Consider the following 11008-nt stretch of genomic DNA (forward strand, 5'->3'; position numbering starts at 1 on the left):
ATGTATGAAAAGCGCTTTATAAAAAAGTTCCAAGACTAAGACTTACTTAGCGTAGTATTTTTCCATTGCAAACGCTTACATACAATATTAGAATTGGCGCAGCAAAGCATGTATGACCGCATTTAGTGATTTTATTTTAATTCCTCTTATTTAAAACACAAATTATTATTATTATTATTATTTATTTTTTTGGTTAAAAAAAAAAAGCTCACAAAATGTGGAGATACTGTATGTGTTTTTCACTGCATTATCAGAATTCAGTTACTTCGCTGCAAGATTTTTTTTTTAACACAACTATGTAAAAAGTTGAAAAAAATGACAAATTAAATAAACATTTTTTTTAATACTTTATTCATATCTAGCCATCTTATTTAATTATTAAATCATTTGTATATGTTGCACCCCCCGCCACCCCGAAAGGGACAAGCGGTAGAAACTGGATGGATGGATGGAGGTTTCAACCTATAAATATGTCTCTCCAAAAAATACATTTAAAAAATATATATATTTTAAACTTTTTTCTTACATGTTAGATCATTATTGTGTTTAGTGGGCCTATTTATATATACATATAACTATTAATGTGTCATTTCTAAAAGAGAAATATGTATGATTTAGAGAAGAGAATGTTATTAATATATTTTTTCAGGTAAGTGGTGTGCGGAGAAATGTGAGTCTTGTATTGTAGGTTCCCGATTTTTTAATAGTAGATAAGTCAACCATACTTTGAGCCTCAACGTGTCTTTTGTAACCGCATTAAAGAGGCCAATGAGAAGAGGTAAGACTTAAAGTGATGATATTACAACAATGATGCTATTGTGCCGCTGCGAGAGAGCGGGTCGTGCCCCCCACTCGCACAGAGCGTCTTGTAACCTGCAGCGTGACACATTTAGCTTGTAATCCAGGTAGTGGTGCCGTGTGACACCAGTGCGAGAAACAATGAAATACTAAAGAAACAAAAGAGCGCACGTTTTAGCCTGAGATTGAAAAGAGACGACAACATTGTGTAATCCCTTTGGCTAGAGTTGCTGACAGGGGACAACCCTTTAAAATGGCCCCCCTCTCCTGTCCTGTCCTGTTCTGTCCCCCCGCCCCTCTTGTCCAGCCCCTGTCTTTCTTCTCTACACAGGCCGACTGACTGCCCTAAAGACACCTGCTCTCACTAACAGGGAAGAACCGTCACTTTTGGACCATCAGCTGGCCTTCTGTCGTCCTCTCTGAAGCAGGACAGCGCTCCTCACGGGATAAAAGGTAAGTGGGGGATGATGGGATGTAGCCTGAGGGGGTGCTCAAAGGGTCACCTGGGGGTCCCAAAGTTTAGTATTATAGACGTGGAGTCACTTATTTACATTGTAAAAATGTATTTACCACTTTTCATCATGGCTCTATTGGATAGTGTGGTGAGTAACCATATGTGAAAAAAAAGTTCTCTTAAACTGTTCATGTACATATCTTTAAAATTCAAACAAGTCACTTTTCATTGGCCAAGGAACCATATTTGCTGTGTTCAACACGAATCCAAAGTGCATTACTACTGGGCAATACAACTATATAGTTTCTCTACAACTGTAATACTTTTCTCTAATCTTGATAAAAATATATTTTTTTTCAGAACACCTCTATTTAAATTCTGATATTAAATGTTTTTGTGTGTAATGTATTTGATAAAAAAAACCAAAAAAACGTTTTTTTCTTGTTTTATTATACGCAAATAGTGGAATATACTGAAATGTTTTCACACTAACATATATACTTGAGTTGAAAAATGTAAGGTATTCCCTAATAATTGTCACAAAATTGAATTATTTCGTATAAAGAGTGTTTTGAAATGAAATAGTAAGAGGCAGTAGAACCGTGTGATTTTTACCATTCCAATATTAATAATACTTTTTTTTCCAATGTTGATTAAATATATGTTTTTTCAGAATGGCTTTATTAAAATTCTAATAATACATTTTTTTATTTTTATTTTGTTTGATTTAAATATGTTTATTCCAACTTATTGTATTTCTATGTAAATAGTGGAATATCTTTATGTACTGTATGTTTTCCCACTGACCTATATACTTCAGTTGTAAAATGTAAAGTATTATAAAATTATTATTAATTACCGGTATTGTATTATTTAATTATAAGAGGCAGTAAAACTGTGATTTCTACCATTCCATTCCAATAATGATAATATATTTTTTGTAATCTCGATAACTAATAGATTTGTGTCAGAATGGCTTTATTTAAATTCTAATAATAAATATTTTAGTTTCTACTTTATTTAGTTTGAATATGTTTATTACAACTTATTTTATTTCTACATGAGTAGCGGAATATATCTATATGAGGATTCACATTGATACCTTAGTTGAAAAATGTTAAGTATACAAAATGTTATTATTTGCGATAATTGGTGATTTCTATCAACCAACAATAATAAAACCAGTTTTATTTTATATAAATATATTGATTTTGAATTATTTTAACCTCAATAAATAAATAAAATATATATTTAATTTCCAAAAATAAATTTACAGATGTAATTGTTACGTTCTGACAGTGACATGTATAATTTAGTTTGGAAATATGACCAAAAAAGTGTAAAAAACACTCGAAACATTGACTTGTGTTGAATAAATATTTTAGTTTATGACCTAAGATGAATAATTTTTCAGATTTAAGGTAGCCCCACACATTTGACATATTGTTTTATATATTAGTTTATACTCAAGATTACTATTTAAACATTTAAAATGTGTTTAATTTCATGTTTTTTAGCTGGCATGTTTAAAATATCATACACATAAACCAGAAATAGTACAAAATAAATGAATAAAAACAATAAAACATAATAATACAAAAGTGTTTTGAATTTTAATTATTTCAAAACTTTTTAAACACTGTTCCATCTTGTAAATAAATGATGAATTATTTAACAAATATATTATCAATAATTTTTGGTTTATTTATTTTAATTGTATCTATTGTATGTGGACTATTTTTATTGAATGGTAATTGTGTTGATTTTGAGCATTGTACCTTTTTTACAGTCATACAACGAACTACTATACTATTTTTAACAATTTAGTACACGAGAAGGCCTCCTGCAGCTCCATCACCTCTAAACCGAGAAGAAAGCCCAGCAGTTTTATCATGATCGAGGGGGAACGAGAACTGTCGGCTATGGTGCAGGAACTATGGGACAATGACGTCAACCGACTACGACCTGGGAAGGACTACAGGATCTCCCTTCAGGTGCACCACACACACACATAAAATCGAGTCTTGCTGATGGAATGTGGACATTTTAAAAATACTTTTATCAGCCCCACAGGAAACACGCCGTTTTGTGTGTCTGTAGCTTTAATGCGAATGAGCTGTGTTGTCCTCGGCTGTCTCCCAGAAAGCGCTATTGTGCGCTTTATCCACCTTTTACATATACACTGTATCTACTCTTGTCAAACGAAATAATATATGTCAACAATCACATACAAAAATGTACCATTGAGGAGTGGGACATGAGGACACTATTGTTAGCAACACTAGTATAGCTATGTTAGCTACCGTGCTAATATTACAGTCACATTTAACAGCAGTATCATGCTAGGTTAGCCGGATTTCTAAAAAAAACAAGGTGATCAAACATACATCTTCCATGTCTGTAGATGACTTACAAATAGTTGGCAGAGTTTTATTATCATATGTGTAGCAAAGCCTGCTTTTTTTTTAACAGTGTCCTGTGTAAAATGTCAGGTACCGGTATATAGACACAAGGAAGTTTTTCTGTGTCGTAATTATTCTCCAATTTGTAGGGAAAAGCTGGAGAAAACATGGCCATCAACGATGACGACAACGACGGAGCAGGATATCCTCTGTTTAAGTTTGTCGACGAGAATATTTTCCAAAAGGAAACTTTTTTAGGTGAGTGGGTTTTTTTATTTTTATTTTATTTTTTAATTTTTTAAATTTATTTTATTTTATTTTAGTTATTTATAATTTTTTTTATTTTGAAGACAGATGGGGAAATTGTGCGGACAAGAGGGGGATAAGACAGAGAGACAAAAACAACAACAGCAAACACAACAATAACAACAACAACAACAATAAAGCAACATCAGCAAATACGACATGTACAAATATGATGGTAAAAGTGATAGCAAATAAGCAGTTAGCGAAAAATAAAAAATAATACAAAAATGACAATGACCATTATTATACTTTTTGTTTTTTTAATAAAGAAATTACGATTTACAATCTGCTGCCTTAGCGGGCTGTTGTGGAACTCAAACCAGCAAACAAACAGGACATTTCTGTGTTGAAATGTATTGCAAATCTTATGTATTTATTCAAGACGAGTGGTAATCAATAGATTGAGGTTGCTGGGATTGCAATGTTAGCGTATCAATACATCTTGTAGATGATTATACAACTAGTGTATAAATAAGCTTTGGATGCTTAGTCAGTTAGCCGGCATTACTTGGCAGACTTTCCAGTTTTTTCTCATTTCTGATCAATTTTTCTCCTTAGAAAATGATATAAATCATTACATTTCATACAAGAGAAGTTATGTTGAAGCTAAATAAAATTTAAGTAAAACTTCTCACATCGCAGACAATACTGTTGTCTGCTGGTGTTTTACAGTTCCATCCATCCATCCATTTTCTACCGTGTTTCCCTCTCGGGGTTGCGGGGGGTGCTGGAGCCTATCCCAGCTGCATTCGGGCGGAAGGCGGGGTGCAGCCTGGACAAGTCGCCACCTCATCACAGAGCTAACACAGATAGACAGACAACATTCACACTCACATTCACACACTAGGGCCAATTTTTAGTGTTGCCAATCAATCTATCCCCAGGTGCATGTCTTTGGAGGTGGGAGAAAGCCGGAGTTATTGCTGTAATTAGTAGGTGTACTGTATAGCAGTGGTCCCCAACCTTTTTGTAGCTGTGGACCGGTCAACGCTTGAAAATGTGTCCCACGGACCGGGATGGGTGGGGGGGTGGGGGGGTTGATATGGTAATTTTTATTTAATTTAATTTTTAATTTTTTTTATTTAATTTTTTTATTTTTGTCATAAAAAAATACAATCATGTGTGTATCCCTGCAGACTGTATTGATCTATATTGATATATAATGTAGGAACCAGAAATATTAATAACAGAAAGAAACAACCCTTTTGTGTGAATGAGTGTGAATGAGTGTAAATGGGGGAAGGAGGTTTTTTGGGTTGGTGCACTAATTATAAGTGTATCTTGTGTTTTTTATGTTGATTTAATAAAAAAAAAAAATATATATATTTTTATTGTATTTTATTTTTTAAATTTCTTGTGCGGCCCGGTACCAATCGATCCACGGACTGGTACCGGGCCGTGGCCCGGTGGTTGGGGACCACTGCTGTATATCAAATCAAATCAACTTTATTTATAAAGCACATAGCGTCAAAACAGTTGCTAAAGCACATATTTTTCAAGTTTCACCAGTGTTTACCCCCTTTCATTGCACCCCCTCCCTCACAGCAAAGCTTTTTTTGATCTACTCCTAATCTCCTTATGACGAACAGTGGCACGTTGTGTAACCAGCACAGAGCACACAGAGTTCACTAGGATGCACGTCAAGCATGCTGATCCCCCCTTTCGCTTGTTGTGTCACATGACCAGGAAGTGATAATGGCTTGCATTTTCTCTCGGCGGCCTTCTTCAAGGTGCTCTTTTATGTTATAGTATGTATTTGACTTCATTTGTCCACTTAACTCAGTGCTGCTGTGTGTGGGTAGCAGCCATAAACGGCATGTTTGCTATGTTGTCAACGTCCTTGTTTCCTTTTTATTTACAAGAACCTAGTTTCAACTAAAATATTCCCATGACCACTTTGAATGTTTTCCACTTTTCTCAATTTAACACTTTTTGACCTTCAACCATTCATAAAGCACTCAATAAAATGCAGTAAACAACGTAGAAATACCAACATAAATGTTTTTTTTCCCATTATTATAGTTATATAATTTTTTGTGAAAACAATTTATATTTTGTATCAGTAAGTTGTCCCTAAAAATTTAGTATTTACTAAAAAAAATAAATATTTTTTTTAAATTAAAAAATATTTTTATGAAAAATTAATATCAAGTAAAACTATTTTATTATAATATGTTTTCCCCAACAATGATTTTATTTAAAAATAATTGTTAATTAAAATAAAATACCATAAATTATTTTTTGAATTTCCTGAATAAAAATCATCATAATTTTGTGTATATATATATATATATATATATATATATATATATATATATATATATATATATATATATATATATATATATATATATATATATATATATATATATATAAAAAATAATTATATATAAAATATTTTAAATGTAATAAGTTTTGCCTAAAAAAATTAAAACAATTAAAACGACTTGGGGAAAAAAAATCTATTTTTATAGAAATATAATACCAGGAAAATGTTTGTTTACTTACTTTTTCACTTAAATTATTTCAGTAAGTTTCCCCTAAAAATTATAAGGAATGTTTTTATAATGTATTAATGTATTATTAATATATTATTATTATCACTGCTTTTCTTTGATTGACTAGGAGTAGTCACTTGGCTCTACTGGCTAATAGCAAAGGGTTACCAAGGGAAACCCTCATTGAGAAATATGAATGCATTTCGTGTTGCGCTTTTTCTCTTATTTTGTCCTCATTTTTTGGAACATTATTTTTTACATCAAAGCCTGTTACACTTTAACATTTAATGTTGATACATTTGTAACACCTTGGAAACTCTGCCTTCATTGCATCTGTTTGTTCTCGGCAGCTTTTATCTCCTTGTTGGATAACTACGTGAGTGACACCGGAGAGCCAGAAGTTGTGACTGCAGAAGAGGTGGCAGAGAACCACAAGTTCCTGGACTCCATTGTTCAGACTCCCACTATGAAGGTACACGTTGTAGCTTTTTCTCTGTTACCACCAGCATTTCAATCTCTGTCGTATTTTCTTTTAGATAGCTCACAAATACCTGGTGGAGAAGCAGCTCTCTCCACAAGATACGACACAGTTCAAAGAGCAGCTCTACAGGATCTGGTTTGAACTCTACGCAAGGAGAGGATCCAGCAGGTGGGTGCAATCTGGCACTGTGGCTTAAAATATATAATGCTTCAACAAGTGGAATCTTGCACCACCATGGCAACAGTGTGAGTAAAGCACTGTGGGTACTAGGGGTGTGGGAAAAAATCAATTCGAATTCGAATAGCGATTCTCACGTTGTGCGATTCAGAATCAATTCTCTTTTTTTTTAAAAATCGATTTTATTTTTATTTATTTTATTATTAAAATATTGTTGTTTTTAAAAAAAAATTTTTTTTTTAATTAATCAATCCAACAAAACAATACACAGCAATACCATAACAATGCAATCCAATTCCAAAACCAAACCCGACCCAGCAACACTCAGAACTGCAATAAACAGAGCAATTGAGAGGAGACACAAACACGACACAGAACAAACCAAAAGTAGTGAAACAAAAATGAATATTATCAACAACAGTATCAATATTAGTTACAATCTCAACATAGCAGTGATTAAAAATCCCTCATTGACATTATCATTATAGAAAACAAAGAACAATAGTGTCACAGTGGCTTACACTCCTTCGCATTTCATAAGCTTGACAACACACTGTGTCCAATATTTTCACAAAGATAAAATAAGTCATATTTTTGGTTCATTTAATAGTTAAAACAAATTTACATTATTGCAATCAGTTGATAAAACATTGTCCTTTACAATTATAAAAGCTTTTTACAAAAATCTAATACTCTGCTTGCATGTCAGCAGACTGGGGTAGATCCTGCTGAAATCCTATGTATTGAATGAATAGAGAATCGTTTTGAATCGGTAAAAAAATCGTTTTTGAATCGAGAATCGTGTTGAATTGAAAAAAAAAATCGATTTTGAATCGAATCGTGACCCCAAGAATCGATATTGAATCGAATCGTGGGACACCCAAAGATTCACAGCCCTAGTGGGTACGTAGCAGGTCTCTTCGACTACATCGTCATCTACAACCAGCAGCAACAGAACCAATGTTGTAATAGCACAAAGGAACAAAAGTCACAACATATTTAAGCGCATGCAGAGCTACATAAACCTGCAGGATGCTGACCACTCATCACACATCAAGTAAATGTCTGGTTTCTAATGCTCTCTGTCTTCTGCCCAGCAGGCCGGACTCCTCGGGTTTTGAACACGTATTTGTTGGAGAAACCAGAGGAGGGAGGACGGTCATTGGCTTTCACAACTGGATCCAGCTCTATCTGCAAGAGAAGCTGGGACACATTGACTACAAAGGATACAGCGTCAATGCAAACTCACCCAAGGTACTCAGTTACTGTCACTTATGGCTGGGCGATATGGCAAAAAAAATGATCACGATTAATTTTTTCATATCATCCGATCTCGAATAATATCACAATTTTTTTTAAAATTAACGTCGGATTGTGCCGTGCAGGATTATAGCGAGTACCGTTGCATCCCTACTGTTTACTATTGCAGTATCTTGTAACAGACATTTACGCCATGTTTGATTGAGGTAATATATGTTAACAGCTGACAACTGTAATTTTGTTCATATATATACAGTATATATATATAATTGGGCTTACAAGAGGTGCAACGGTACAGGTAACCCACGCTCCGGTCCGTACCTGGTTTTAGGGCCACGGTTTTGCTTCTTTTTCGGTACATTTTGTGGGAGTAAAGTAAACTTTTTTTCCTCTCAAAGTTCTTTTGTTATTTTGGTTGTCCTCAAAAAATGCATTCTGCAGTAAACAAAGTATCAGTGGTGTACTGAATACTATAGCACTTTTACTTCAAGTTAACATTTATTTATTACTATTTGTATTCTTTCATGACTTGTGTACACCAGTGCTTCTCACCAGTGCTTTGGCAAACAGCAAGCGGTGACCCAGATTGTGGAGTTTTTAAAATTCTAATATTGTTACATATATTGAATCAAATTACTTTAAAGTGCAGTTTACTGTAAAATAATGTGCACCAACATATTAAACAAGTTGATTGATTGTCTTCAGAACGAAATGTTTTTTATCCCCAAACAAACAAAAAGAACACAAAGTGTCTGTTTGCAGTTTTTTTAGTACATGTTATATCAGAGTGGAATCTTTGCAGACACAAAAAGTCTTATTGAAAAATATTTAGATATTAAAATCCCTTTTTCTGATTAAATTAGTGGGTGTGATTCTCCCAGTTGCGACTAATAAAGACTCTTGTCAGTGCCTGCGAGTCCACGTTTAGGGCAGCATTACTTGGGCGCTATAACAGATAGTGAAACTAAAGCCTGTCACTAAAGCAGCTGCTCCTTCTAAATGTTGTTTCAACTTCTATGCTAGTGTTAGTCATATTTCGCGCCACCCTCAAAAACCAGCTTCTTTTCCATGTTGCTGTTCTGTATAAAAGGCATTGACACAGAACAGGGGATAAGACAAACCTCTGTTTATATCAATTGTTGTTATTTAATATCAAGTGAATTAAATACAAATACAAATGGAAAAATGTAATTGTATTTTTACTTAGTAATTTTTACCTGAAAAATATTTTATTAAAATTTTTTTTTAAACAAACAAATAAATACCAATTAATTATATGTATTAAATGTAATGTTTAATATCATTATAATAATTGTATTCATAAAAATATATATAACAACAGTACATCTAAGAAGGACAGCTCCAGACTGTAGAAACGGATCAGGCGGGCCGGCTCTACGATCGGAATAAAACTGGACTCACTGGTGACGGTGGCAGAGAAGAGAACTGTGGAAAAAACTACTGAGCATCATGGATGTTGCCAGTCACCCTCTGCATACCGTTATCAGTAGCCAGAGGAGCCTGTTCAAGTGCAGGACTAATAGACTAAAAAACTCCTTTGTCCCACACGCCATCAGACTGTACAACTCCTCTCATATACCCCCATTATTTACTTTTTAAATACGATCTCAATTCTGTACAATGCTGCTGGAATTTAAATTTTCTTGAGGGAACTAGTTTCCTGAAGGAATCAATAAAGTACTATCTATCTATCTATCTATCTATCTATCTATCTATCTATCTATCTATCTATCTATCTATCTATCTATCTATCTATCTATCTATCTATCTATCTATCTATCTATCTATCTATCTATCTATCTATCTATCTATCTATCTATCTATCTATCTATCTATCTATCTATCTATCTATCTATCTATCTAACAATTAAATATCAGGATTTTTTTTAACTTAAGTTTTCCCTAAATAACAAGCATTATATTTATTTAAAAAATTAATTTATATTAAAATATAATACCTGGAAGATATCTATCTAGGTATCTTTTTAGCTATCTATCTAATCTGTCTCACTAATAGCTATCAATACCTCTGTTTTTACTTTTCCCACAGCCCGATGAGAACAAGCACATTTTGGCTCTGCAGTTCAGCTGGAAGAACGGCATCAAGCCCAAAGGCAGCATCTTCATCGGCGTCAGTCCAGAGTTTGAGTTCGCCTTGTACACTCTGTGTTTCCTCTCCTCACCCAACGAGCGTGTCAAAGTCCAGTTCAGTTTCTATGATGTGGAGATTGTCTGCCACCACTACAACCAAAAGCACATAGGGACCACTTACCCTGTGCTCCTTAAGTACCACAACCACACTTAGGCTGTCCATTTATAGCATGCAAAAATGTACAGGTACTGTTGTCTTTTTATTTTACATGAAGATGCAATAAAACCTTACAATACCTCATTATTTGCTATTTTTTCTTTTCTTTGCACATTTGATCAAGTAACACAAATACATATACTTTTTTTTAGCCTCCAAAGAGAGACAACACCCCCCATTAAAGCCCCAAAAGGGGCGTGGGGGGTTTGTTGTGACTGATGACGTCAATGACCAGGTTGAAAGAGTCAAGTACAAGATAAAAGTAACCTGTATCCGGGTTTATTTAAAAATAAAATGATGTGT

General features: G+C 33.7%; 1 protein-coding gene across 2 annotated transcripts; it reads left to right on the forward strand.

Moving 5' to 3' along the window:
- The first annotated feature begins 39 nt into the window (after positions 1 to 39).
- On the forward strand, positions 40 to 10792 carry endou2 (endonuclease, polyU-specific 2). 2 transcript variants are annotated; one of them, XM_062048751.1, is made up of 7 exons: positions 40 to 1251; positions 3042 to 3246; positions 3804 to 3912; positions 6809 to 6930; positions 6995 to 7107; positions 8217 to 8370; positions 10448 to 10792. In XM_062048751.1, the coding sequence occupies exons 2-7, from the start codon at positions 3145 to 3147 to the stop codon at positions 10700 to 10702; spliced, it is 855 nt and encodes a 284-aa protein (XP_061904735.1). In that variant the 5' UTR covers positions 40 to 1251; positions 3042 to 3144; the 3' UTR covers positions 10703 to 10792. The 2 variants fall into 2 exon arrangements, with proteins under 2 accessions (XP_061904735.1, XP_061904736.1); XM_062048752.1 differs by having other exon boundaries at positions 3080 to 3246.
- Positions 10793 to 11008: the final 216 nt, after the last annotated feature.

The sequence above is a fragment of the Entelurus aequoreus genome, linkage group LG05 (assembly GCF_033978785.1).
Source record: "Entelurus aequoreus isolate RoL-2023_Sb linkage group LG05, RoL_Eaeq_v1.1, whole genome shotgun sequence".
Lineage (NCBI taxonomy): Eukaryota > Metazoa > Chordata > Actinopteri > Syngnathiformes > Syngnathidae > Entelurus > Entelurus aequoreus.

What these genes read in the sequence shown, in the direction of transcription:
- endou2 (XM_062048751.1), top strand. Translation starts at nt 3,145, where the DNA reads ATGATCGAGGGGGAACGAGAACTGTCGGCTATGGTGCAGGAACTATGG. An exon ending in ACTACAGGATCTCCCTTCAG is followed by an intron (nt 3,247 to 3,803) that starts GTGCACCACACA and finishes TCCAATTTGTAG; the next exon opens with GGAAAAGCTGGAGAAAACAT. An exon ending in TTCAGACTCCCACTATGAAG is followed by an intron (nt 6,931 to 6,994) that starts GTACACGTTGTA and finishes ATTTTCTTTTAG; the next exon opens with ATAGCTCACAAATACCTGGT.